General features: G+C 46.2%; 1 protein-coding gene across 4 annotated transcripts in view; it reads left to right on the top strand.

Moving 5' to 3' along the window:
• The window catches only part of MTCL1 (microtubule crosslinking factor 1), a 110,253-nt gene extending 106,350 nt beyond the window's left edge, over positions 1-3,903 (top strand). For 2 of the 4 annotated variants that reach the window (XM_068993719.1, XM_068993720.1), the window contains one exon: positions 2,845-3,903. In XM_068993719.1, the coding sequence (XP_068849820.1) occupies positions 2,845-3,039 (195 nt within the window). In that variant the 3' untranslated portion in view covers positions 3,040-3,903. Of the gene's footprint in view, positions 1-511; positions 551-2,844 lie in introns of those variants that run through there. The other 2 variants (XM_068993721.1, XM_068993722.1) reach the window with 1 other exon arrangement.
• The last annotated feature ends 23,737 nt before the right edge of the window (positions 3,904-27,640 follow it).

Raw genomic sequence — 27,640 nt, forward strand, 5'->3', positions numbered from 1 at the left:
GGAACTCCCCCTCTCTCATGCTCACCCCACAAGCTACTTGCTCCTTTGTTTCTCTTGGAGTCGTAGCACGAATGCAGACAGAGGCTGTGAACAGGAGGACGAGGGTAGAGAGGAGAATCTGGGCATGTCTCAGTTGAAAATTTGAAGGGAAAGTTTTAGTCTGGGCCTCAGTCATTTGGTCACTGTGACTAAGCCAGTCTCGCTGTTTAATGGGCTCTGTTTCAAAACCAGCAGTTGTAGGGCACTGGAAATGCTCTGTGCCACGGGGCAACTCAGGAAGAACAGGAGGACAGGCAGCGGAAGCGAGAGGCTGCTGTTGTGAAGCCCCTCCTGCGTGGCTGGGCAGAGACCGGCCTACATGCCCACTTCTGCTGAGCCTCACTTCTCTGGATGGCCATTCCTGGAGCTGCCACCTGGGCCTGTTGATTTTAAACCTTTACTGTTGTTCTTCTTTTAAAGTACTTTCCAACCTACTTGCTTTTCTTTTCTTTTGTCTGTCTCTTCTATCCAGAACCAAACTGTCTTACTAACTGCCCCCTGGGGACTCTAGCCCGCCTCACTCCGTAAGTGCTTTCTTCCTTCTTTCCACTGTCTGCAGAGCTTGCTGTGTAGCTCAGGGCTGGCCCAGCATCCATATATGAAGGGCCAGATGGCCAGCCTGGACAGGCCCACGTGCCCCCACGTGCCCCCACAAACCACCCCACCCCACCCCCACCCCCGCCAGGTGCTGACTGCTCTGTGCAGAGACTCCTCTCCTGTGCAGTAAAGGCACACTGGGCTGCGGGGACTGACTAGCCTGCAGGGTCTGAGCAGAGCATGGTCTGCGCCTGCTCACCGACAACTGACACTGGCAGCGCGTGTGCACTGCCATGTGCTACACAGGAAGCTTTCCTCTGTTTTCAACAACCACACTAGAGTGAAGAAATACAAATGTATCTTGACCTTCCAGGGGTCACTACAACTGACCAAGTGCTCGATTACTCTGTCAACACACAACAGTCATTCCTGCCCCAAAACTGCAGAACCACCTTCAGAGCCCCGGTCGAGGAGCATGAGAAAACACCAGCCTTGTTTCCGATCAAGGATGGTTACCTCCCCTTGTCTGCTGGCCTTAAACTCACCTGGCTCTCAAAGACCAAGCATGTGGCCCACAAAACATGACAGAATGGCTACAGCGGCCCTTTCTAGGAGAGGTGGCTCCAAGGACGAGAGCCCCATTACTGTCTCCCTATTGTGTTGGCACTGGCCAGGTGTGTTGAATTCTTACTTTTTTAACTTATTCCACTGCAGGGGCTTCTCAGGAAAAGAGAGCATCCTTTGCTCACAAGTGCTGGTGTGACATGGAGGAGAACTGTGTCCCCTTAACTCATGGTCACACAGCCTTTCTTTCTGCAGGAATGCACAAATGCGAGTGAAGAGGTGGCACTAACAGACCCCTGTCACTCAGCATCAGCTCGGAAGAAATGGGCCACAGTGCTGTCCAAAAACCTACTCCAGCAATCTACCCCCACCACACACACCTCTTGAGACACCAAAAGACCCCGAGCAGTAGCAGACTTCTCATCTGCTGTCCCCCATACCCTTTTATTTCTGCTGTTTTGGTGCTGACATGTTTTCACAGGCAAGGTATCTCTGGTTGCCATGGTTTCCATCAGTATAAGAGCTCTGCTGCTGGGGCTCGTAAAAGGTTGCAGTCATGTAAAAAGCCACCAGAACTAGCAACATGAGCATCATCGTGTGTCAGTGCTTCTTTTCTGCTGGCCCCGGGCAGCACCCACTCCCCACCCTCCTGTGCTCTGCCCACACCTTCTCCCTCCTGTCTCTTCCTCACTCTGCTGGCCACATGCTCCTCGTCTGGTCTCTGCTATGCTCATCACATCTCTTCACATCCCTCCACTTACTTCTGGAGTGGCTCTGAGGGTCCTTGATCCATGTTCTTCACAATGGTCTTCTTCCAGTGGTCTCCCTCCTCAGCCTCCTGTTGTGTGGGTGTCATCTGGGTAGACAACTCGTTTCCTCCTGCCACAGTTGCCCCACCTTTGTGCCCGCAGATCCCGAGTCTGGGTGTCCTTTGTCCTGGCTGCACAGTAAGGATGAGTGGCTCAACAGTCTGTAAAACCAAAACAGGAGCAGTGGCCTTGAGAGGACATACTATAGGTGACCAGCCCCAGGGTTCTTGGAAGGTGCAGGAGCCCGGAGCACAGAAGCACGAGCGCAGTCGGGCTCCCCTGTTTTGATGCGGCTGCCAGTTAAGAGTCATTAGATAAAACTGCCTCCATCCAAGTTTCTGCCTGCAGTGTTATATCCCTGTTGTGGGGGTCTCACCCAGTGCCAGTCCACCTGGAACAGGCAGCAGCAGAGCTGATTTGAAGGTGAGCCCCACTGCTAATGCAGCTGGATGGCATCCTGGGACCCTCTGTGGGTGCCCACAGACCAAGGCGCAGGAAGGCTGGCCTCCCAGGACTGGCCACGGCAACTGACTAGAAGCTTCAGAAGGCTCAAATGACGTGCACGGCCAGGCGGGAACAGGCCCACGGGGCCATGCAGACCACTCGCCCCTCTGACTCCCCTTTCCATTTGCTGCGGCCCAATTCCAAAGCCACTTAACACCCATCTCATGCCACATTTTCATCACAATTTGCTATCTTCCCGTGATTGTTGGCAATGGTCATTCGTGTTGAATTCATAGTCTTTCTTAACATATTCTCCGTGAGCAATGTCTGTATTAGCATTCAGACCTGCTGGGCTGTTGCACTTGTCTGAGAGAAGTCTGTGTGGGGGGCATGCCCTCCTGGAGGACTGGTCCCTCTCGTAACCCTGTCTTTCTCTTCCTCCACTCTGAAGGAACTACCTTGTTCTGCACTCGCTCCGTCCCTAGAGCCTTGCTTCTCCAGGCCCGAGAGACCAGCAAACCGTCGCCCTCCGTCCCGCTGGGCCCCACACCCCCCAACTGCCTCACCAGCTCCGTCACCCGGAGAACCCACCTCCTTGGAGGAGCTCGGTGATGAGGAGCCACCGGGGGAGAAGCCGCACGTGTGATGCAGGTTGGCATGGATTATCCGGAATAATTCACTGTAATTTGCATAATCACACCTTCGTCATCAACTGAACTCTGCCCCAAAAGGAGAGATCTGATTTTCCCAAGGTCAAAGAATGTTTTTTTTTAAAAAACAACACAGCTGCTGAATGTTCAACCTGTGAACCTGAGATGTTTCTAGAATGAAACAGTAAATGTGCCTGTAAGAACTTAATTTTTTTCATAGCTCAGAAAACTATTTTTGTCTCCATCTTTTTTACACAAAGTATATTAAACGGTAAATATGATATAAATAAATTAAAATGAAAGTTTTAAAGATGTACATTATAAGAGATTCTGAACACCCTCACGCGCAACACTGACTGCCTATCTGTTAAATCTGCACTGTTAACATTTTGCTTTGGTTGATTTCCACGTTGAATTAGTGTGTTTTAAGTTAATTTTATTTTGTCAGTGTTCTTGTTTCTTAAGAATTTTTGAAATGCTTCAGCCTGTCGAATTCAGTGAACTTTTCATAATGAAAAAAAACCACGAAGCCAGTAGACAAGGCATCTCCTCTGTCCTAGAGGGAGAGACGGCAGCACCTGGAAAGGCACAGAGGCCACGGCTGGGCTGCAAGGCTGCCTGCTCCTGCTGACCCGCACGCCTCTGGGTGCATGTCCACACCCCTGCTGTGGTCTCACCCACCTCCGTGAGTCCCCTCCCGCCATGACGTTGTGTGACCCCCTCGTACTGTACTGTTGGTGTTGTCTTCTTGCATTGACGATACAACAGCATTTTAAAATTACTGTTAGAAGACTAACTGGCAATACACAGTGTTTACTCCAAATTTTGTTTAAGGAAAAACACCACAAAAAGTCACGAGCATACCAAATGGAAAGAGAGGGTGGTACCTCAGCATCTGTATGAGGTGATGATGAAGAAATAAAGTGTTTATAAAACAGCACCTGTCCCAACCTCTTGTCTCAAGCACCCTCCACCTTAGTTCCTAATGGCTGGAGAGAGGACGCGGGGGGACAGCGAGTCAAACAGCCACTCATGTATCTGACGGGGATGCACTGTGAGTGCACAATAGCCTTTGCAGCCTCTCCGCAACAGTATGTTAGGATTAGAAGGCAACTTCATTTTTGCTAAAAACACCGAAATGGATGGGTGAGGGGGTGTGAGGAAACAGGTTACCCACAGTCAGGACGTGCCTGCCCACTCCCCTCCCTAGAAGGTGGGAGAGGCCGGCTCCACCCTGGACTGAGGTGCGGCTGAGCTGTCAGACTGACAGACCAGGAGTTTATGAATGGTGCTGGTGAAGACAGAACTGCTTCAGGCCGAAGCTTCTAGCTAAAATGTTTCTGCAGCAAATGGGCTAATGGCTTAAGCTCTTTTCCCAGCAAAACCACAGTTCCATTAAATATTAAAAAAAAAAAAGGCTGGACATTGGAGCCTGCTGTAGTAGCTGTGGAGAACAGCCTGGCAGTTCCTTAGGGAGTTAACCGGTTACCATGTGACCCAGAAATCCCACCACTGGGTGCAGGCCCAGGGAGAAAGCTGGGCCTTGGACTGAGCAGGCATTTGTTCTCCCACGTTCACAGCAGCTTTATTCATGGTAGCCGGAGAGTGGAAACCATCCAAGTGTCCATCAATGGTTCATCCACACACTATTCAGCCTTAGGAAGCAAGGAGATTCTGGCACCTGCTGCAGTGTGGATGAACCATGAGGACAGCATGCTGAGGGCCATAAACCAGTCACAAAAACAACAAATGCTGTATGATTCCATTTACATGAAGTACCTACAGTAGTCGAATTCATAGATACACCAAGTCATGGTGAGCAGGAGTTGGGGAAAGAATGAGGATAGTTAGTGTTTAATGGGTGCAGAGTTTCAGTTTGGGAAGATGATAAGTTCTGGTAATGGATGGAGGTAATGGCTGCTCAACAATATGAACGTACTTAATGCCACTGAGCTCTACGCTTAAACACCACTAAAAGGTGAGTGTTGCATGTATTTTACAACAGTAACAATTTTTAATGCAAAAGGTAAATACTTAACCCCAGAGACACTGCAAGTTGACAAATTTCTTTCCCGCTCAGCCTCTGCCCACCGTGAGTGATGGGAGGTGCATTAACACTTCCACTTGGAAGCAAGCAGGCAAGCTGCCGGTGCTCATAACTGGGAAAGCGCCAGCATCCAGCGCAATTACAATCTGGACACACACACATCAAAGCCGCCCTGTGCGGCTTTGTTCTCAGACAGGATCCTAAGAGTTGGCAGCCCTGGCCCCTAGAGGCTCTCACTAGTTCAGCAACTCCAAGAGAAAGAAGATCTCTCAGCAGCTGCACCAACAGAAGCCCTAGGCATGAAGACTCTCGTGGGTCTGCTCTCATTTACACATCACACCCTAAGATTGTCACCACCAGACTGGTCCAGCAAAGGAAAACCACCAGGGCGGTGAGAACAGAGAAAGGATGACTGGAAGGCAGGAAAGCCTGGACGTGATGGTGGGGGGCCCCTGGAATCACAAGGAGAGGTTCTGGTCACCACAGAACTGCTCTCTGCCTGGAGATGAGTCCCAGACACAGAAACAAAATACAGAGATAGTACAGAGTAAATCCTAAATTAAGTGGGGCTTGAGCTGGACTTGAGAGGAAGAGCAGGATTAACTGGGAAGGCAGGAGAGATTGTCAGGGGCGGGGAAGAGGAGTAGAGGCGTGGGGAGGGGCAGATGAAGACCTGGCACCCAGGCAGTGGTGTGGTCACTGCTGGAGGAGAGCCTGCGGGGACAGAGCCATGTCAGCCGCACCAGTGCCTCCAAAGTGGTTTGGAGCCCCTATGACCATCTAGTTCTCTAAGGGTCGGGCATATGTATTCTTGAATCCATCTACTGTGGAACCACTCCAACTTTTGCACGGGCAGGACAAGAGGATGAAATTAGTTTCTACACTCCCATCCAAATGGAGTGAGGCACTAAGTGGGTAAAGCGCAGCTGCTTGTCTGTTCTCGTCCCCACCCGCCATCCCTCATGTGCAATTTGCTCTTATGTCCGAAACAAAGAGGCAGAAGCAGATTCCTCCAAGCCAGCTCAGAGTCCTCACACCCACCGGGCGTGCCCTGCCCAGTCCTTGCTACATTAAGGTTTTCAGGATTATGTGTCTTTTAAAAATATATATCTGTGCGAATCATTATTCTAATTCCCTTTAGCACATCTGTGTCTCACTCACTTTACTGAGCTTGTCAGAGTTATGCACATTTATTCCATCCAAAAAATAGCTGAGAAGTGCAATTATCATTTTCTATTTTCTAATTCACTTATTTTTTTAAGTTGTGGATTTTAACTGTGTTTCAAAAACCATTTTAAAGTATACGATCCCATGGGATTTGGAACATTCACAATGCTGTACAGTCATCACCACTGTCTAATTCCACAACATTTTCATCACCCTACAAGGACATACACATTAAGCAGTCCCTCCCCACAGCGCCTGGCACCCGCAGATCTGTTTTCTGTCTCTGTGGGTTTGCCAATTCAAGACATTTCATGTAAATGAAATCACAGTGTGAACATATCTGGCCTCTTTCACCTAGCCTGTTGTCATGGTTCACCCATACTGCAGCCTGTCAGTACTCTCAGAATTGAGTAATATTCCACTATATAGATTACTACATTTTCTTTATCTGTTCATTTTTAAACAAAAGAAAATGCTTTGTTCACCTTAAATAGCCTTGGTGGTTCCCCAAAAGGAAGCAAGCCACGATGAATAATCAGGACATTCAGTTCAGTTGCTCAGTCGTGTCCAACTCTTTGCAGCCTCATGGACTGCAGCACGCCAGGCTTCCCTATCCACTCAATTCACAAATTTGAGGCACTGCGGTGTCTTTAACACAAACAGTCATTTCCTGGGGCCACCAGTACGTGTTATCCTTATGCTTTGTCTGCCTTTAGTCCTCTCAGCACCATTCTTTGAGGCAGCACTGGAAACCAGTGTAGCAAGAACTCAGGCTGAGTCATGAGCAAGTTGGCCATCTAAGCGAATCTGATAACATCAGTCTTTAGTAAACTCTGGGCTACTCCACTCAGACTAGAGAGAGCTGGATTTGAATCCTGGTTTGAACACAAAGGACTGCAATCTTAAAGGCCATCTCTTTAAAACTCATTTGAGTGATAGCAACAATAATACATAATTCCCAGGGCATGTAAGGATTAAGGTTTATCATGTACCTACTATGTGCAAGATCCTGTACTAAGATCTGCCAACAGCAACTTTCAGCCAGGACCAAACAAAACAGAAAGAGGCTCCCTGCTCTCTCAGAGCTTATGTCCTGTGATGAGAGACCAGAGTAAACAGGTGTGAGTGTGATGGAGAACAGTGAGCTAAAAGGCTTCCCTGGGAGAGACCCCATGAACTGAGGTCTGGGCAAGAAGCAGCTGTCAGGCATGCAGAGGACGTAGCTGGTGAAAAGTGGTGATGAAGAGCTGAGCCTGTGTGTCCCTGGAAGTGAAGGATGGGTACTGTGACCTGAGGGGGCAGGGGAGGCCTCACAGTACACAGGGAGGGAATTTTACACTAGGTCAGGGGGAAATCCACGGAATGATATTAAGCAAGGAAGAAAAGAACTTTCTAGAACACTACTGTGATGTGAGGATAAGGTCAGGGCCAGAATGAAGGCTTCCTGACAAATGGCTGCTGCGCTGACCCAGAGCAGCCTTACTGGTAGCTCCAGGGTTTCTGCTGCTGCTGTTATTATTAGCATCACGCCACCAGGCTGGCCACAGGCCGCTCATCGAGAGCTGGGCTGTAGGACCTGCTGCTGAGGCTCCCACAGGGCCCACCGCCACACTCCAGGATCTACCGCAGCTGTTCAGATAAAAACCGAGCCAGGCCCTCACTGGCTCTCAGGCTGCCTCTCAGGCTGGGCCAGCAGCCCTGTAAGTGGCCTTGGAGCGAGAAGAACAGGCTTCTCTCTTAGCCCCCTACACTTTGGGCACAAAAATCACACAAGATTCCCATTCCTGTTCTGTTTCAATGGTCTGCTTCTTCTTCAAAAAGAAGCTGGCACTTCTAAGCTATAGTCAGTTATCTGCCATTTAGTAAGAATGGGTTCCTACTCTTTAAAGCTGTCTTTATAAGGGAACCACAGAGGACTCCGGGTATTTGGATAGCGTGGGAGGGTTGGGGAGGCACCCAGTTATAAACACTGCACAACATAATATAAAAGTTGGATAGGAACAAAAAGATAGCCAACTTTGTTTATTCTAGGCTCACTTCTGTCCATTACACTGAATGAACCCAGTCCATTTCAAAGACAGAAGCTTCTGTAACTTCCTAGTGAGCTAATAAACTTCAACTGGGCACCAGGAATCCAAACTTCACAATCCCCACAGTAATCCTGGAACAAACTCACCACTCATTCTTCATCAACTCCAGTCTTCCCCATACAGGTGATTTTAACTGATTAAAATACAAAGTGCTGAAGATAGTATGATGAAGTGGATGCATCTGAAAATAGATGGTGAAATTATAAATTCTGAGTTCCAAATTTCTGGAGAATGACTAAGCAATAAGCAATTATATATAAAACTGTTTATACTTACTGAGTCACTTCACTTAGGGGAATTTACCCCAAATAATTCCAGTGACATCAGTGTAATTTTTTTTTTTTACATCAGTGTAATTTATACAACAGAATCACAACAGCACAAATTATACACAAAAATTTGGAAACAGGCTAAACAAGTTATGGTCCATCCACAGGTTTTAACACTGTGCTCCTTCACCTAGAAAACACTCCTAGTGACCAGAGGCTGGATGGACCTGTGGGGACTCAAACATAAATTTCATGCACCTGCTCCCACGAGGCTTATCTCCTGGTCAACGGTGTCCAACTACCTCGGCTCAAGCCCTGCTTCACCACTGTCTACCCAAACACCCTTGGAAAAATTACCTGTGCCCCCGAGTCTGAGTTTTCTGTTCTACAACGTAAGCAATGATCACCTTATAGGTAAGGTATGAGGTTGGGCAGCTAATACTTGTCAAGCACTTAGAATAGATTTGTGAAGTAAAATGATTATATAAATGTCATGTTATAAAACAATATAATATGTGCTGTAATAGTATGTTGAAGTATAGAGTGAGCACAGACGTGGGACTGATTCTGCCCAGGGCTGGGGCAGAGGGGGTGTGGTGGGGGCGGGGTGTGGAGAGCAAGGTCTAGGAAGACCTCATGCTGACTTGTTCGGGAAGAGTCTTGAAGGAAACAATGAGGCAATACACTGAGAAAGAGAACTTTCAGACGACTGCCCAGGTTGCACATGTAATACTCCTTTGAAGTTTCTGAAGAGAGGTTCCAACTTATTTTCAATTACTTTTGTATCTTGAACTGGTATTTTCACTGAATGTGACACGATGCTATGCTTTATTGGAGAGAAAAGCAAAGGGTGAAAAACTAGCTCATCCATCCTGACCCCCAGGACCCTGCCATCTGCCTCAACACAGTAATCTCATAGTAAGGGCTGCCCTAGCCAAAAAGCAAGTCACCTCTCCCGAGGCACCTATCCACGATGGCATTTCACAGGAAGAGTCACTCTGACCCACTAAAAGACTCTCACTGCTGAAGTGTTAGCAGCGACGCCAGGAGCCACACTGGCACTGCCTTCTTGTGGTTCATGCCTATCTGTGAGCTAGAATCCAGACAGGTGCCAGCATTCTCAAGGCAGTGCCAGTAAAAATGAGAGACATGAATTTTGTTGTGTAGTCACTAGAACTGATCATGATTAGTTCACCTACTTCTGAGCACATTATAAAAATCACCCCCCTTTTCCCTTGAAGTTAGGCATAGCTTTTTGCCAATGAATTATGAACCAGAGTCACATACATCACTTTCTGCTGGCAGTTTTAAGAGCCAATACACCACTTGCTATGTTGTTTTTCTGCCTCAGCAGCTGTGAGACCACTGACCCTTCATCTGGGCCCCTGAGTGGTGCCATGCACAGACCCACTGTCGCATGAGGAACAAACAAGTCCCTGTGCAGTAACGCCACTGAGAGCTGGGAACTGTTCATTAGGGCAGCACAACTTAGCCCATCCTGACTGGAGTAACTGTCAAAAAATGGGAATGCATATATAAGTAACATGAAAAAGCAAAACACATGATCATCTCAATGGGCATAAGAAGAGCACTTGATAAAATTCAACATCCATTTTTGATAAAAAAAAAAACTCTCACCAAACTGTGTATAGAGGGGACATAACATAATAAACCCACAGCCAACATAATACTCAACAATGAAAAGCTGAACGCTGCCCCACTGAATTCCAGAACACAACAAGCATGCCGACTCCCACCACTCCCATTCAACATAGTACTGGAAGTCCTAGACACAACAATCAGGCAAGAAAAAGGAATAGACGGTATCCAAGTCGGAAGGGAAGGGGTAAAGCTGCCATTATATTCAGAAGACATGGTGTCTACATAGAAATCCCTGAAGATTCCACACAAAAACCATTAAAACTGATCAACAAAGTCAGCAAGGTAGCAGGACACACGATTAACATTCAAAAACCTGTTGCCTCTCTTTACAGTAATGAAATATCAGGAGAAAGTTTAAAAAAATCCAATTTAAAATCACATCAAAAAATGTCTAAGAATAAAACTAACCAAGGAGGTGAACGACTTACATACTAAGAGCTACAGAACATTGCTAAAGGAAACTGAAGATAATTCAAAGAAATGGAAAGATATTCCATGCTTTTGGACTAGATGAATATGGTTAAAATGGCCATACTATTAAAAAATCTATAGGTTTAATGTGATCCCTATCAAATTACCCATGAAATTTTTCACAGATTAGAACAAATAATATTAAAATTTACATGGAACCATGAAGGACCCATAGTTGCCAAAGCAATCCTGAGGAAAGAGAATAAAGCCAGAGGTATAACCCTCCCAGACTTACAATACTACAAAGCTATAGTAATTAAAACTGCCTGGTACTGGCATAAAAACAGACATGGATGAACAGAGAGCCTAGAAATAAACCCACATATCTACAATCTTCAACAAAGGAGATGATAATATACAACAGAGTAAAGACAGTCTCTTCAGCAAGTGGTGTTGTGAAAGCTGGACAGCCACGTGTCAATCAATAGTTAGAACACACCCTCAGCATTTACACAAAAATAAAGCCTCAAAAGAAAGCCTCTTTAAGCCTCAAAATGGCTTCAAGACCTAAATATATGACAAGATATCACAGAATGTAAGTAAAATATTCTCAAACAAATCACAGCAATATTTTCCTAGTTCAGTCTCCCAAGGCTACAGAAATAAAAGCAAAAATCAAGTGGGACCTAATCAAACTTAAAAGCTTCTGTACAGCAAAGAAAATCATACACAAAACAAAAAGACAATCTACAGACTGGGAGAAAATATTTGCAAATGATGCAACCAACAAGGGCTTAACTTCTAAAATATACAAACAACTCAACGACAGCCCAATGAAAAAATAGAAGACCTAAATAGACATTTCTTCAAAGAGCACACAAAGATGACCAATCGGCACATGACAAGATGCTCAACATCACTAATTATTAAAGAAACGCAAATCAAAACTACAAGGTACCACCTCACATTAGTCAGAATGACCATCATTAAAAAATTTACAAATAACAAATGCTGGAGAGGATGTGGAGAAAAGGGAACCTTCTTACACTGCTGATGGAAATGTAAATTGATGCAGCCACTATGGATGTTCCTCAGAAAACTAGAGTTGCCATATGATCCAGCAATTCCACTCCTGGGCATATACCTAGATAAAACTGTAATTCAGGAAAGATACCTGTACCCGCTACGTTCACTGCAGCACTGTTTACAACAGCTAAGACACAGAAACCACCTGAATGTCCACTGACACAGATGAATGGATAAAGAAGGTGTGGCACATTTATACAACTGAGTATTACTCACCCATCAAAAAGAATCAAATAATGCCATTTGCAGCAACAAGGATGGACCAAAAGATTATCGTACTTAAGGGAAGTAAATAAGAGAAAGACAAATCCCACATATCATTTACATGTGGAATCTAAAATATGACACAAATCAACGAAACAAAAACAGACTCATAGGGGACAGGGAGTGGAGGATGACTGAGAGTTTGGGATAAGCAGATGAAAACTATTATATATACGATGGATAAACAATAAGGTCCTATTGTATAGCACAGAGAACTATATTTAATATCCTGTGACAAACCATAATGGAGAAGAATGTGAGAAAGAATGTGTGTATGCATGTGAGCATATATATATGTATGTATAACTGAGTCACTTTCCTGCACAGAAAAAATGAACACAACACTGTAAATCAACTATACTTCAATAAAATCTTTTTTAAAAATTTAAACCTTTAAAAAAACACCTACAAATAATAAATGCTGGAGAGGGTGTGGGATAGAATTTTTTTATACTCTTGCTGGGAATGTAAATTGATACAGCCACCACAGAAAACAGTATGGAGGTTCCTTAAAAAACTCGAAATAGGGCTACCACATGATCCTGCAATCCTATACATATACCCCATATATATATCCCCAGGCATATATACGGAAAAGTGAAAGTGTTAGTCGCTCAGTCTGACTCTTTGTGACCCAGTGGACTGTTGCCCACCAGGTTCCTCTGTCCATGAAATTCTCCAGGCAAGAATACTGGAGTGGGCCATTTTTTCCTCCAGGGGAACTTCCCCACCCAGGGATCAAACTCAGTCTCCTGCATTACAGGCAGATTCTTTATGGTCTGAGCCAAATCATAATTAGAAAAGAAACACACAACCTGTTCATAGCAGCATTATTTACCATGGCCAAGACACGGAAGCAATCTAAATGTCCACTGACAGATGAATGGGTAAAAAAGATGTGGTATATATACACAATGTAACATCACTCAGCCATAAAAAAAGAATGGAATAACGCCATTTGCAGCAACATGGCTGGACCTAGAGAGAATCATACTAAGTTGGTCAGAGAAAGACAAACATCATATGGTATCAGTAATATGTAGAATCCAGATGATACAAATAAGATTATTTACAAAACAAAACAGAGACTCAGACATAAAAAACAAACTTATGGTTGCCAAAGAGGAAACAGGGAGAGATGAATTAGTAGGAGTTTTGGATTACTATATACACAATATTACATATTGTATATATATTCATTATATTATAGTAATTTTATATATTAATTATATATTACATATAATATAGATAAACAGGACCTGTATAGTACAGTGAACTATATTCAATATCTTGTAATAACCTGTAATGGAAACGAATCCAAATAATTACATACACATACATACATACACATACACACACACACACACACACATATATATACCTGAATGACCTTACCATCCACCAGAAACATACTATAAATCAACTATACTTCAATAAAAAATAAGCACACATTTTAAGAAAAAAGAGATTAAATTTTCACAGCATACAAAGCTGCTACTTCAGATTTTAAAGCTATGCAAAGTTATTATTTTCTTACTGAACAAAACTTTCAGTTCCTTTACCTCAGAGGATAGACATTATTACTGAACTTAACTGACTACAGGGATAAAGCACAAGCAACAGCTCGAATATTCCAGTGACGCTGTTTCCTGGCCCCTTCCCTTTTCTTTCCAGCTACATGTGCTGGAAAAGTCCAGACAGAGTTCCTCGCCTGAGCCAGCAAACTGAGACAAAGGTGAAGAGTGGCTTTCCTAGGGAATTACAAGTGCACGTTGAAAAAGACTATATAAGTGTCCTCGCCAAGCCCTCATTTAATATATAATTTTGACCATGGCAATCATTTTCAGAGGGTGCTTCCCCTGAAACTTCGCACAATGGTCTCTGCCTCACAGCATTGTAGCGTCGCCCGGGGTAACTTAAGGCCCTTCCCAAATCAAATAAATCAGACTCCCGTGGGCGTATCCTTCAGTATACTTAGATGGTCCCCTGCGGGTCTGGGCAGCCAAGATTAGGAACTAAGAATGCTAGTAGAGCAGAAGTGCTTAACCTAGACGTCCCCAAACCTTACTGCACACTGGGGTCACCCGGGGGCCTTCAGAAACCCGATCCCCACCTCCTGCCCCAGACCTCACGATGTAATTGGTCTGAGGTGAGACCTGGGCACTGGAATTTCTTAATGAATTAATCCCCTTTGGTATTAATTCTATTCTATTCTGAACCACATGTAGCTCAGGGGCTGGGTCAGAGAAACATGGGTACAGCACGGTGCAGTCGTGGGCACGGTCCAGTCGTGGGCATGGTCCTCACCCTGCCAGGGGCTTGGTTTTCTAATTCTGTGCAGTGGGAATCACAGCACCTACCTCACAAAGTGGCTGTGAGGATGAGAGGCGACACTGAGTCAGCACATGGTCTGTCAGAGGACACTTGTTCTAGAAACAGCATTGTCTCATACAGACTGACAACCTTGGAAATCAAGGTGAATGTCCTCATGTCATAGTTAAAGGCACCAGGAAGCCAGACTCAGCCCAGGCATCCCTGAGCAGAGGGGCTGCAGGGGCCCCACCCGCACAGCCTGCCCGCAGAGCGAGTGGGGCTGAGCTGGTCCTGCTATGGGACATGCTTAGGCTGTCAGGCAGACCTGACCCGTCTCAGTCCAGCTGCTTGTCTTGGACCTTGAGAGATTAAATCACGTCTTGAATGTTACCAACTTCATTTCTTTTCAAGGTTTAGAGTAGCCTCAAGCGACCTGAGTGAGTGATAGTCACTAAGTCGTATCCGACTCTTTGCAACCCCATGGAATTACAGGCTCCTTTGTCCTTGGGATACTCCAGGCAAGAATACTGGAGAGGGTTGCCATTTCCCTCTCCAGGGGAGCTTCCTGATCAACTGGACCAGAATTCTTTCCTCAGGGTGTTCTCCAAATGCAGTGGTCACCTACCACTGCTCCTGCTGTTCATGCGGTGTCCTTTCTGACATAACTGATGAGGAGGAGGAACTCAGGCATGGTGACACTGTATTTATATTTGCATGGATGGTGAAGACAGGGAAATTGCCTAAAGCACTGCTACACTTGAAGTGTAACACCTTGGCCCAAGTGAAGAAACACAGAATCATGGATTGAAGGGGCCACGGAGCAGACCACAGAAGTGATTTACTTAAAACGTGTTTGTCACTAAGGAGGGGTCATCTGGGCACTGTCCCACCCCACAACTCCATGAGCAAGAGCTGACACCATTACTCTGGCGGAGGCAGCACCAGGCTTGGCTGGGGTGGGCTGGCAGTGGGGAGGACAGGGCGTGGAGCCCACCTCCTCTCATGTCCATCATCTCCTCACACTTTATTCAGATATGAATAGCTGACTTCTTATTGCTAGCAAAATGATGTGAACAGGTTCAAGGACATTCCTTAGTCCCTGAAGTTGCTTCCCTTTAGGAATTCTGGAGCAGCTGCAGCCTGGCTGAGACAGGATCCCCCATGGGCTACGGGCTGCACGTCCCAGGAAGGCAGAGGGATTTTTGGTGTAAAAAGCCTCTGCTCTCCAGGCCACAGTGGACCTCTCCTGTCACTTCCTCCTTGTTGGTTTGACCTCAGTCCTGAAGGAGGTCATAATCAGAGCAGACTGGTTAAAGCAGAGGTTCAGAATAAGACCGGAACATCTTCCCCCTGAGAACTCTGTGTCCTCAAAAGTCAAGTCCAAACTGAACTGAATTCTCAGAACCATTAAAGATCTTGTCTAAATTTACTCTGACCCACTTAGGGGAGGAGCCAGAACAAAGCAGGCCTTTTCAAAATGACACTTGGGACACTGAAGTAAAGGCACATAAAGGCACATAAAGCGGCTAGTGACCAATTTGGAAGCTCAATCCAACACTAAGTCACCACCTGGGAGACCAGATGGGCAGCAAACTGCTTCTGTGGCAGTCATGGCCACACCTGGTCAGCACCTGTGGACAGTACCACCTGAAAGGGAGCTGTGGGCTGGACCATGACGAAGGTGTTCAGCTTGCTGCCTAGCAACACCTCACAGAGGACACTCAGGAGCAGCAGCACCTTAGCTGGTGAGGACGTCCCTCTGGCATTTCAACAAAGCATAGAGTAGGTTCTGAGTCACCGCTCCAGGTAGGAGATCCAATAGATGAGGCATATGCCTTAGAGGCTGGAACCCTCTCTCTTCCTCTGCATTTAAAATGGCCTGAGCTCCCTTCCCCAGGCAGGAGCGCATTCCACACAGCCTGGGGGGGGGCAGGCCTGGTAGGTCATTGCGTGCTTGCCCCAGAAGGCTAGTTTATATATTCCCAGCCTCTTCCAGTCTGCCACCGGCCGTGAAGTGATGTTCAGGGGACTTCTTCCCGGCCTCGAGGAACCTGAGTTAACATTCTATAGCTTCACAGGCACAGTGGGTGGTGAGCCTCACAAAGGCAGGGCCCTCTTCTCTATAAGCTCACAGCGCACTCACAATGTAAAAGTAGAAAAAAGGTGTTAATTGCTCTGTAGTGTCTGACTATGCCTCTGTCCATGGAATTCCTCTGGCAAGAATACTGGAATGGGTTGCCATTCCCTTCTTCAGGGGATCTTCCTGACCCAGGGAAGCAGATTCTTTACCATCTGAACCACCAAGCACAGCATGGTTCACCCTGAAGAAATGCTCATGGGAATTAGAAGAATTAGAATTAGGATTAGAAGTACATTAAAATTTAAGAAATATAGTCTAACCTAAAAGACCCACTGCCCAGCATAAACACTCACAACAGAAGGATAAGCACGTTGTAATTGTTAATAGTTAGGCAGCATACAAAGTCAAGGTTTCACAAAGTGCTGTTACTCACATCTTTCCTTTAATACAGTTAGGATCCAGGTGCCTCCTTAGTGCCTGTTTCCCTTTGCAGTCTTTTCCGGCCCTTTCTACAACTGCATCCCACACCGTGAACTGCTCTCTCCGGAACCTCTCAGAGGCCCAGGGTCCACCCTACCTCCAGGTGATGCAAAAGCAGACCTTGAGCTATTTCAGGGGAAGGATCTGGTAACCAGAAGAGAGAGATCAGAAACCTCATGTCTCCCCTCTGCCTCCAATCTGTAATCTTCCTCCACCTTGGCCCCACAATTACTGGTTGGGCCTAACACAGCTAGGAATTTCACTTAATAATAAACATGTAACAGTAATTAACCATGTTCCCGGTATTGTCTCATTTAATACAACAATCTGAGGCATCTCTCAGATGCAGCAGAGAGGTTAGGTCATTCACAGGCCGTAAGAGGGGAACCAGCTACTGGATCATCTGATCCAGCCCTCCGCTCCTGCACTGTTTATCCCCTGCCCCAGCTCAGCGCAGAACCACCCCCTCAGCAGCATCTATGAGTGTCTCCAAAAACACTTCACTGGGCATCTGTTTCCTATCCACGCATCATCTGGGGCCCCTGGTGAGACTCTGCAGCTGCGCATTCACTCAGCAAACACATGGTGAGGACCCACCCTCCTGGCCACTCTGCTGGACTCAGGATAGGAGTCATGTCAGATACGGGGCTGCCCTTGGGAGGAGGAGACACAGACACAGCAAATCTGTTCAGAACAGCATCTAGACAGGACAGGAACAGGCTGAGGGCCACAGGGCCTGGGAAGGCGTGGCTGTGGGCAGGTGGCTCAGCAGCGACGTCACAAAGTGCAGAAGATCAAGCCTCTGACATCACAGAAGACTGATGGAGCCCCACAGAGGGTACATGAGGAGCTCAGACCCAGAGACCTTCCAACAGGCAGTTTCCTTAGTCCTGAACACACAAGGCCATCTCCTTGGTCCTTTTCATTCAGCCAGTCAGCAGATAGATGACCTCTCCCAGGTACAGGGCACTCTGCTAGGGGCTAGGCCTGTCACAGAAGCAGGATAAAGCCACTCCTGCCTTCATAGGGAAGACAGCTTTGTTACCAGACTCTTCACACAGAAAAGATGCCCAGCTGGCATTTGCTACAGCATCAACACACATGGAGATTTACTGCAGGACAATCCATGAGCGCTGGCTCACAGGAGTTTGCAAACAAGCTGCTCTAAACTGGAACCACTGCACCAGCCACCAAGGGTGACTGAGGACAGAGACACCAGTTTCTGTGGCAGCCTGGGGCCAAGAGTGGTGATGTGCTGACATGTGTCAAGCAGCGTGCTTCTGTGGGATGGCATTTGGTCAAAAATAGGTGATCCACTTAAATAAGCCCATTTCTCAAAGTCTTCCAGGAAATATAATGCATAAAATATGGACATATTTGTATACATAAACAGAAATACATTCCTGTCTTGATCACTACCCTCCAAGGTCTACTCTATTAACGCACTACTGACCACGGGATTTTTACAGAAACTAACGCCTGTGGCCAGGAATTTTTATTTCAGCAAGCCAAAAATTAATTCTGTTCTTTCACTAACATTTTGCAGATTATCACACTCAGTAGTTAAGCGTGACACCCCTGTAATGTCTTCTCCGGCACTGTGAGTCTCATTTTCACTTTTCTTACCAGAATCAATCACTAAGGTGGTTTTTTGTCTTTTTGTTGTTCACACTGCCTTAATATTCACACTGAGTCAGAATTACGTTCTGAAGAACTATCATCTTCTGAGACATTAGTATATATGTTGCTCAAAGCAAAAATTCGTCACTCAAAATTTTGTGATGCATCATTTTTGAAAATTTCATGGCCATAACCTTGCATTTATAACATACACAAGGTTGGAGCAAAAACCTAATGGAGCAAAATGTGAATGATAACAACAATCCTAAATTGTGTAAGGGACCCATGATGAATTTTAAGCTCTAATGACTTTGCACAGTGATGTCAATTGCATCACTCTAAAAATGTATTGATACGTATCTGGTCAATAACACTGGGGTTAACAACTGATGTGCTGATTGATATGTCTCTGGTAAATAATCTGTTAATTCTGTTGGTAAATAATGTGTTAATTGTGTGGGTTGAAGAGTCCAGAGAGTGGAGGAACAGTAGGACATGAGTTCACCTCTCCTCACAAATGCAGGAAGAACACATCTACACAAGGATAAATCTCACAGAGCACCAGCTGAACACTAGCAGAAGCTCTGAGACACCTAAAAGAACAAAACAGATCTCTGTGCAACTGGGTAGGATGAAAGAAAGAAAAAGTGAGGAGGAAATGGGATGGAACCTGCACCCGAGGGGAGAAGCTAAAGCAAAGGAGAGGTTCCCGCATCCAGAGAAGCCCGCTCACTGCTCACCAGCAGGGAGATCAGCTGTGACAGAAGAGGAGCTTCGCAGCTATGAGGAGAGCCCAGAAACCGGTCTGTGCCACAGCCCTGCACGCCCCAGCCTGGGAAGGGTGCCTGTCGGTGTGCAAAGGGACTGGATGCTAGAGTGTGAAATTTGGAGAACAGTCTCGGGGAGAGGACTGCTGTGGGCTGCAAAGAAACAGTCTTAGGGGATGCGAGTGAAAAGTTCCACAACTGGGAATGCTTGAGGAGGAAGCCTGGACCACTACGGAAGAGAAGTGCCATTGCTGAGTGACACGCAAGGGGTGTGGCCACCACTGCCCCTGCACCCCACCCCAACCCAGCCAGGGCAGGCTCACAAGCTCCAGAGCAGGTCAGGAACAGACGCCTATAGGTGGCCCACACGCACAGATGGGGCTGAAACGACAGCTGAGACCCAGGGGCCAAGCGACTAAGGAAGAGGAGCTGAAATCTCTCCTCAGGGTTGCATGAACTTTGGATTTACACCCCAGTGACCGGCTTTGTAACTTCAGGGCCTTCAAGACATTGGAAGAGACAAGTGCCCCCACAACTGAGACGGGTCTAGCTTTAGCAGCTGCAGACTTCGTGGACATGGACACGCAAGGGTTGGCTAGGCCAGAGTCTGAGCTACCTCCACAGCAGGTCCCGATGCATTATCACTGCCATGCTGGGACCAGACTTCAATGGTCTCTATGGTGGTCTGCTGAAAACAACCTGAGAGACAGCGGGACCGACTGTCCACACATCCACGGCTAAGGTGGGGCCAAAGGCACCACCAACAACCATGCAGCCTGGAGCTCGCACAAGGGGCAAAATGACACAACAGAGCACGCCCACCAGTGGGCAGTCCAGAGGAGGAAGACTCAGCGACTGACACCCCAGGGGAGTGATCCAAGCCTGCCAACCTCGCCCCGACAGAAACACAGCTGAAGGGAACGGAGTCAAGACGGCAGAGCAGGAGGACTCGGAGCTCGAGTTCCTCACAGTCAGAGCACCTACCAAGGCTAGTGAGGGTCCTGAGACACCTCAGGGGATGGGGCGGATCCCTGCGCAACCAAGTAGGATGTGGGACAGAAGGAGGGAGGGAAGAAAACGGAAGCAGAACAGGACCAGCGCCCTGAAGTGGGGCTGGGGAAGGGGAGAGATTCCAAGCTTGGAGGGGCCCACTGAGGCGAGGGCATCAGCAGGGACAGAGAGGGACCTCGGGGAGGCGGGGGTCAGAGGGGAAGGTGGTCAGTGTGTTCCCTGCCCACTCGGGCCCCAGCAAGCCTGCTGGGGTCTCCGGCCTGAGCCTCTCCCTGCCCCCAGGCCTCCTCTGGCCACACAGGTCAAGGTGGGCCAAGGGTTAACCCCCTGAGGCTGCCTCTGGCTGCACTGGCCCATGCAGACACGCCTGTGGAGGCCTGGGTCCCTGGTGGCCTGCCTGGCACATGTGCTCTGGGCCAGCTCCACAAATAGACACTGGTGGGAGGAACACACGCAGAGATGGGGCTGACACAGCGGGTCCAGAGACCCGCCTAGAGGTCTTAGAGGCTTACTGAGGAGGCAGAAGTAGGTTTTAGCTCAGTATTGCACTGGAACATAAAAATATTCCATCGTTTACATGTACCACATAATTAAAACAATTTTTTCCCTTCTTGGCTATTTTTTAAAATATTTATTTATGACTGCACTGGGTCCTCATTGTTGTACATGGGCTTTCTGTAGTTGCCTTGAATGCATGTTCCTCTTGGGGTACATTTAAAATTTAATTTTAAAAATTAAAAAATAGAACTACCATGCTGTGCTGTGCTTAGCCGCTCAGTCGTTTCTGACTCTTTATGACCCCATGGACTATAGCCCACCATGCTCCTCTGTCCATGGGAATTCTCCAGGCAAGAATACTGGAGTGGGTTGCCATGCCCTCCTCCAGGGATCTTCCCTACTCAGGAATCAAACTAGGGTCTCCTGCACTGCAGGCGGATTACCATATGACCCATCAATCTCACTCCTGGTCATATACCCAGAGAAAACCATAATTTCAAAAGATACATGTACCCCAAAGAAATATGCACCCAAGGCTACTACAGAAAGCACATGCACAGCAGTGAGGACCCAGTGTAGTCATAAATTATTTAAACAATGTTATGTAAATAAATATTTTTTAAAAATAACCAAGAAGTGAAAAAAAATTTTAATAATGTGGTACATAAAAACAATGGAATATTAGCCACAAAAAGTAACAACATGTGCCATTTGCAGAGACGTAGATGGACCTAGAGACTGTCATCCAGAGTGAAGTAAATCAGAAAGAAAAAAACAAACACACGTAGGTGGAATTTAGAAAAATGGTGCAAACAATCTATTTGAGAAGCAGAAAGAGAGACACAGACATAGAGAACAAACATGGATACCAAGGAGGGAAAGAGGGGGAGGGAGGAACTGGGAGATTGGGACTGACATACACACACTACTATGTACAAAATGTACTATGTACAGATAACTAATAAGAACCTACTGCACAGCACAGGGAACTCAATGCTCTGTGCTGACCTAAATGGGAAAGAAATTTTAAAAGGGGGGGATATATGCATACATACAGCTGACTCACTTTGCTGTATAGCAGAAATATAACACTGTAAAGCAACTATACTCCAATAAAAAAATTTTATTATATACAATGGAATGTTACTCAGCCATAGAAAAAGAACAAAAACCACCATTTGCAGCAACATAGATGGGCCTAGAGACTGTCATACTGAACGAAGTAAGTCAGAGAAAGATAAATATCATATGATATTGTTTATATATGGAATCTAAAAACATGATATACATGAATTTATTTACAAAACATAGTCACAGATGTAGAAAACAAACTTATGGTTACCAGGAGGGGAAGTGCGGCAAGGGATAAACTAGGATATTGGGATTAACATATACATGTTCCTGTATATATCAAATAGGTAGCTAATAAGGACCTACTTATACACAGGGAACACTACTCAATACTCTGCAATGAGCTACAATGGAAAAAGAATCTAAAAAAGAATGGCTATATGTATAACTGATTCCCTTTACTATACAGCTGAAACTAACACCATAAATCAACTATACTCCAATAAAAATTTTTTAAATAAAAATAATTAAGAGTATATACTGCCTGGCTTCACTTCTATACTCCTTGAGAAGAAACACAGTAATTTTACGGCTTTGTTATATACTTTGTATAAATGTAATCCCCCTTGCCTCCCTTTCTTTACTTCTGAAGGTAATGTGGAATAATAAATGTAACTTCAGAAGGGAAAACAATTGTGCAGGTTAAGCCACCCCAAAGATTTTTTACAATTCCTGGGTACCAAATGAACAGGGTTTGAACTAGGGTGTGCTTCAAATTCCAACTGTTTTAAGTTACTGTGGGCTTTGATAACTTGAGGTACCCAGCCTGCCAACCAAGCCAAATGATAAAGATATGTCTGATGTCTCTGCCTCAATTCCTGGTTTAACCACCATCATCATCACTCATTTCCTCCTGTTTGTCCAATCATCTCTCCGTCCACCCATCCATCCTCCATTCATTTCAAGCTCTGTTCATGCCAGGGCTCCAGTTACTAAGAGATTCCCCAGTACAGGTTCCCAGCTCAGAGTAAGAGATGAGGAAGGTTACAGTGAGGAAGCACATGTGAGTAACAGAAGAGCACACCAATGAAGCTTGTCAGGTGTTTCTGGAAAGGCCTAAAAACAGATCAATGGTTACCACAAGCAAGAGTCACATGGTCACCTCCACCTGGGCATCAGGAGTCATGTCCCTAACATGCCCCCCCAGAGACCAAGTCTCACCTCCCTTCTGAGTGGGCCAGCCCATCTCTGGGCCAGGCAACTCCCCTGTCCTAAGCAGCTGGGGTGAGCCTTCCCCTTCCTCCAGGTGTCTTCTGTTCATGGGATCCTGGGGCCAGGAGCTGCCCTGTTTGTACCATGTACTCTTTCTCACATGCATGAAGTACAAGAGTCATTAATGCAGCCCAGGCCCCCGGTGCCACTGCGCAACATAACACAGTCCAACATGGACCACAGGTCCAGTGATAATCCTCCCAACTTCTGGTCACATGCTCTTGCTAACTTAGTCCAGGAACTGCACTGTCTGACAGAGCCTGTGTGCAGATCCTTCTCAGTAAATCTAGTCAGCTGGATTATTACGTGCTTATGATTTTAGTGTAAAGTTTATTATATGTACGTACTGTTGGCAAGCTTCTTCCACTCAATCATCTAAAACATTAACCATCTAATACATCCCAGTCTGGATTCCAGGGATGTGGAGATGAGTCAGTGAGGACCCTGACTCGAGCCCCTCATAGTCCAGGGGAAGAGAAAGGCACAGCTGTACTTACTCCACTACACCACAGGGTATCGTGAGCACAGAGGAGGTTGGGCCTAGTTCTACCTCAGGAGCAACAAATTCGAAGAAATCTGAAACCCACCAAGACATCACTGTCTCAGTTTAGACCTCTTTGAGGATGAGACTCTTTGACATTCCCTTCTAACTCACTCTTTCTGGAAGTTATTAAAAGTGTCTAGCTATGTTCAACTCCAGAACTTTATGAATAGAAACATTTATAAGACTGACATCTAAATTATGAATTCACACCTAAATTATGAAGTGTTCCAACACAGCATCCATGTTAGAAGGCACACGTGACTCGTGAACACTGGCTGTGGGTCATGGCTGCCTTTTAGCTCATCAAGGAGGCAGTGACCCTCCTGCCCAGCGTGGCAGGGGCAGGGTCAAGTCCCATCGTACGCTCTACAACTCTCCCTGCTGATGCCACTACAGACTGTCTTCCTCCACTGGTCTCCCTGACTCAGTGGCTCTACTACACGCTATCAGTACAGCTGCACAGCCCACCGCACCCCCAGTGCTGCTTGGTACCCCTCTGCTGCCTCTGCAGGATCGGGGGTCCTGCCATCCTCTGGGCTGTAGCTGCAGCCATGAGAGAAGCGGTGCTCCCCTTTGGAATCTGCTCTGCAGACTGATCCCCCGCTGCACAGACACAAGGAAAGTGGAAACAACATCTGTGCACAGAGTGCACATCTGTGTACAGACTTACAGGTCACTATGCAGCGCCGGGCCGCTTCCTGCTGTGAGCTGCACGGAGACTGGAAAGAGTAAGGCCAACGAAGGGAATAATGCCAAGAGAAACTGGAAGATGACGACCGAGGTCTCAATATGGTTGATATATGAGACCTCTCTGATATACACAGAGAAGGAGAGAAGAGCTGTAAATATTAGGACTGAAACTGGTTGCAAGGGACAGAAAACCCAAAAGAAGAGTGCTTTTGAGGCTTACTTCTCTCTCGAGGGAACACAGGCAAAGCAGGGCTGACGTGGGGCACCACCATCACTGGGAGCCCAGGTTCCTTTCATAGTCTAGTTCTATCATTTGCAACATGCTAGCTTCTAACTCATGTTCCAAAATGGGTGCTCAAGCCCCTGCCATCACAGTCGTATTCCACCCAGCAAGCAAGAGGAAGGAGTAAAGGATGGCACGCTCCCTTCCTAGGACGATGGTTCTCAAAAGTTGCGTTGACTGCTTCTGCCTACATCCCATCAAAGTAGTATTTAGTCACTGTGGTACACTGAGCTGGAGAAGAGACTAGAAAACACAGGCTTCCTTCCAAAAGGCTTGTGCCCTTATGTGGTAACTAAGGGCTTTGAAGCAAAGGCCTTAAACAATGAAGTTTAAGATCTCAGAGGTGAAGCACTTCCAGGTACTAAGACAATGACAAATACGACCCCAGGAGTAGGCAGCTGAAAGGCAAAGTGAAGGTCATGGATATACTGAAGCTGGGGACAGTGAGGTAGATTTACTGGGGAGATCCTTAACAGTGCGGAAGATACAGCCACATGGTTTGGCTGAAGGAGTCAGGGAAGAGAGATGGACCCTGAGAACACTGATGAAATCCAATCCTGGCTGCAACCATGTGACCACTGGTTTATGTTTATCCTATAAATACTTCATCTAATTGACACAAAATCCTCTTAAGGAATTAGGCACTGTCTGTTCTCCTGCAGTTCTGGACGCATGGCACACGACACACACAGTTGAGCCAATGAATCCCAAACACTTCACTGGGGCCCAGAAGATAACCTAATATGTTCTCTTTCCCACACTGACTAAGCATTCTCCTTTTGTTAGCGTGAGAATTCTAAGTGTATTTGACAAGCTGATATTAGAAACAGGAAAAGAAGAAAGTTCTTAAAGTATCATGTGCTTACACTCCAAAGAAGACTTTTTCTTTTTCTTTCATTAATTTAGTTTGGCTGTACTGGGTTTAGTTGCAGCATGCAGGGTCTAGTTCCCTGACCAGGGATCGAACCTGGGCCCCCTGCATTGAGAGCACAGACTCTCAGCCACCGAGGAGTAGTTCCTCCTTTTTTTGAACAGCAAAATAGACAATAACCAAGAGTAACATAACAGTATTCATGTAACCAAATGAGTAACTTTGTTAATATTTACATATTAGACACATTAAAGCTGATTTTCCTTTACCACATTATGTTCTACAAGCTTACCAAAAACCCTTAATTACATAATACTGAACCATTGCTCTTAGGGAGGAATACAGTTTTTCTAGGGGGAAAAAATCATTCCTGGGAGCCTCTGGGGTGTATACCCATAAACTGAATGTGGTATGGTTCTGTAGGTTAATACTTTTTTTCTACAAATGGTATCACATTCTTCCATGCTCTGCAACTTGCTTTATCCACTTGTGTTTTCAAGATCTATCTACACGGAAACATGGATCTAATTCATTCACTGAAAGTTTAGTAATTCCAAATCAGGACTGGAGGATATCAATCATCAAGGGTTTCAGGCACTTCCAATGGAAAGCTGTTATTTCATCTTTCTCTAGAAGAGTTGTCTTCAATGTTAGGCAGGAAGTAAGCTGAGAGCAACAAGAGGCAGGCCCTTCAGCTAAACATTCAGTGGCCACCTAATCCCACCAAGCAATTTACCAGTCCCCATCAATACTCCAAAATAGTCAAGGGGCCAGAAAAATGCCCCACTAGTGACTGGAGGGACTTTCCCTACTCTGGCACACGCACACACCTCACACTCTCCTGTACTAAAATAACCTTTGGCGGCCACTGGGCTCATTAAATATTCCATGACTACAAACATCTAATCATAACAGACTGAATTAGGGGACGGACATGCACAGTAGAGTACCCTGGTATATAACTTACAGCTGTCAATCAACAACCTCAGGGATTATGCAAATGACCTCATCTTAAAAACTCTGTACCCCTGGCCTCCTGGGCCACTGCCTCCCTTGGCGTGGCCCCTCTCTCTATCTGCTTTTTCTTTCCTTATCATCAATAAGCTTTCTTGCAGTGGTTAAGACCTCCGATTCTTCTTTGCATCCTTACCAAGAACAGAGGCCCATGGGAGGTGGGGTCTTCAGACTCTTCTCTGCTAACATTTTGGTGCCATGACTTGGGTTTTCTGTAAGTAAGAGAGCTTGTCTCCACAGATCTCTACCACTCCTTTCCTTTGTGTGGGCACAAAAGACCTAATCATTTCTCTGCTCCTACTTTCTCTCTCAATCCTCTATCGGTTGAGCAGACTCGTACTCCTGATCTCCTCCCCGTCTGACCATCATTCAGTCTGAGCCTGCCTCTTTGGACCAACATTGGAGATTCAGGGAAGCACCCATTTTCCAACTGGAATAAGGATGGCCCCAGGCCCTGATTGGCCACCAGGCCTCTGGGGCATTCTTAGTTGGGTACAAGCAGGAGACAGCCTCCCCAAGTCCCATGCAGTGCTGGACCGTAAGCCAGACTGCCGATTACGACCCTGGGATGCCAGGCTCTCTAATTATCCCACTATTTTCCAGACAGGAAACCAATCATCTGCCCCCAGGGGACACCCTTGAGATGCATCCTCCAAAGCTGGTGGAGATTTGACCCCACCACGCTAAGAAAAAGAAGACTCATTTTCTTTTCTAACATGGTCTGGACCAATTATCACCTTTTGGATGGGGAATCCTGGCCATTGAATGGAACCATTATAATATTAATAACACCATTCTCCACTTAGACCTATTTTACAAAAGGCAGGGCAAATAGTCTGAGATTCCATATGTACAACTTTTCTTTTTTCTATGGGTACCCAACATTTCCTTACAACTTGTAAACTCACCAGCCTTGCCACCCTGCTACCTAAGGAAAAATCCCACATCACCTCCTAGAGCTGCCTCACCACCTTAGCAGGGACTCCATTACCTCCATTAGCTACAATCTGTCCCTTGGTGGAAGCACCAGGAGGCAAAATTGAGCCACAACTAGTCCATAAGCTCTTCTCACTGACAGAACTAAAAC

Source organism: Capricornis sumatraensis, chromosome 21, assembly GCF_032405125.1.
Source record: "Capricornis sumatraensis isolate serow.1 chromosome 21, serow.2, whole genome shotgun sequence".
NCBI lineage: Eukaryota > Metazoa > Chordata > Mammalia > Artiodactyla > Bovidae > Capricornis > Capricornis sumatraensis.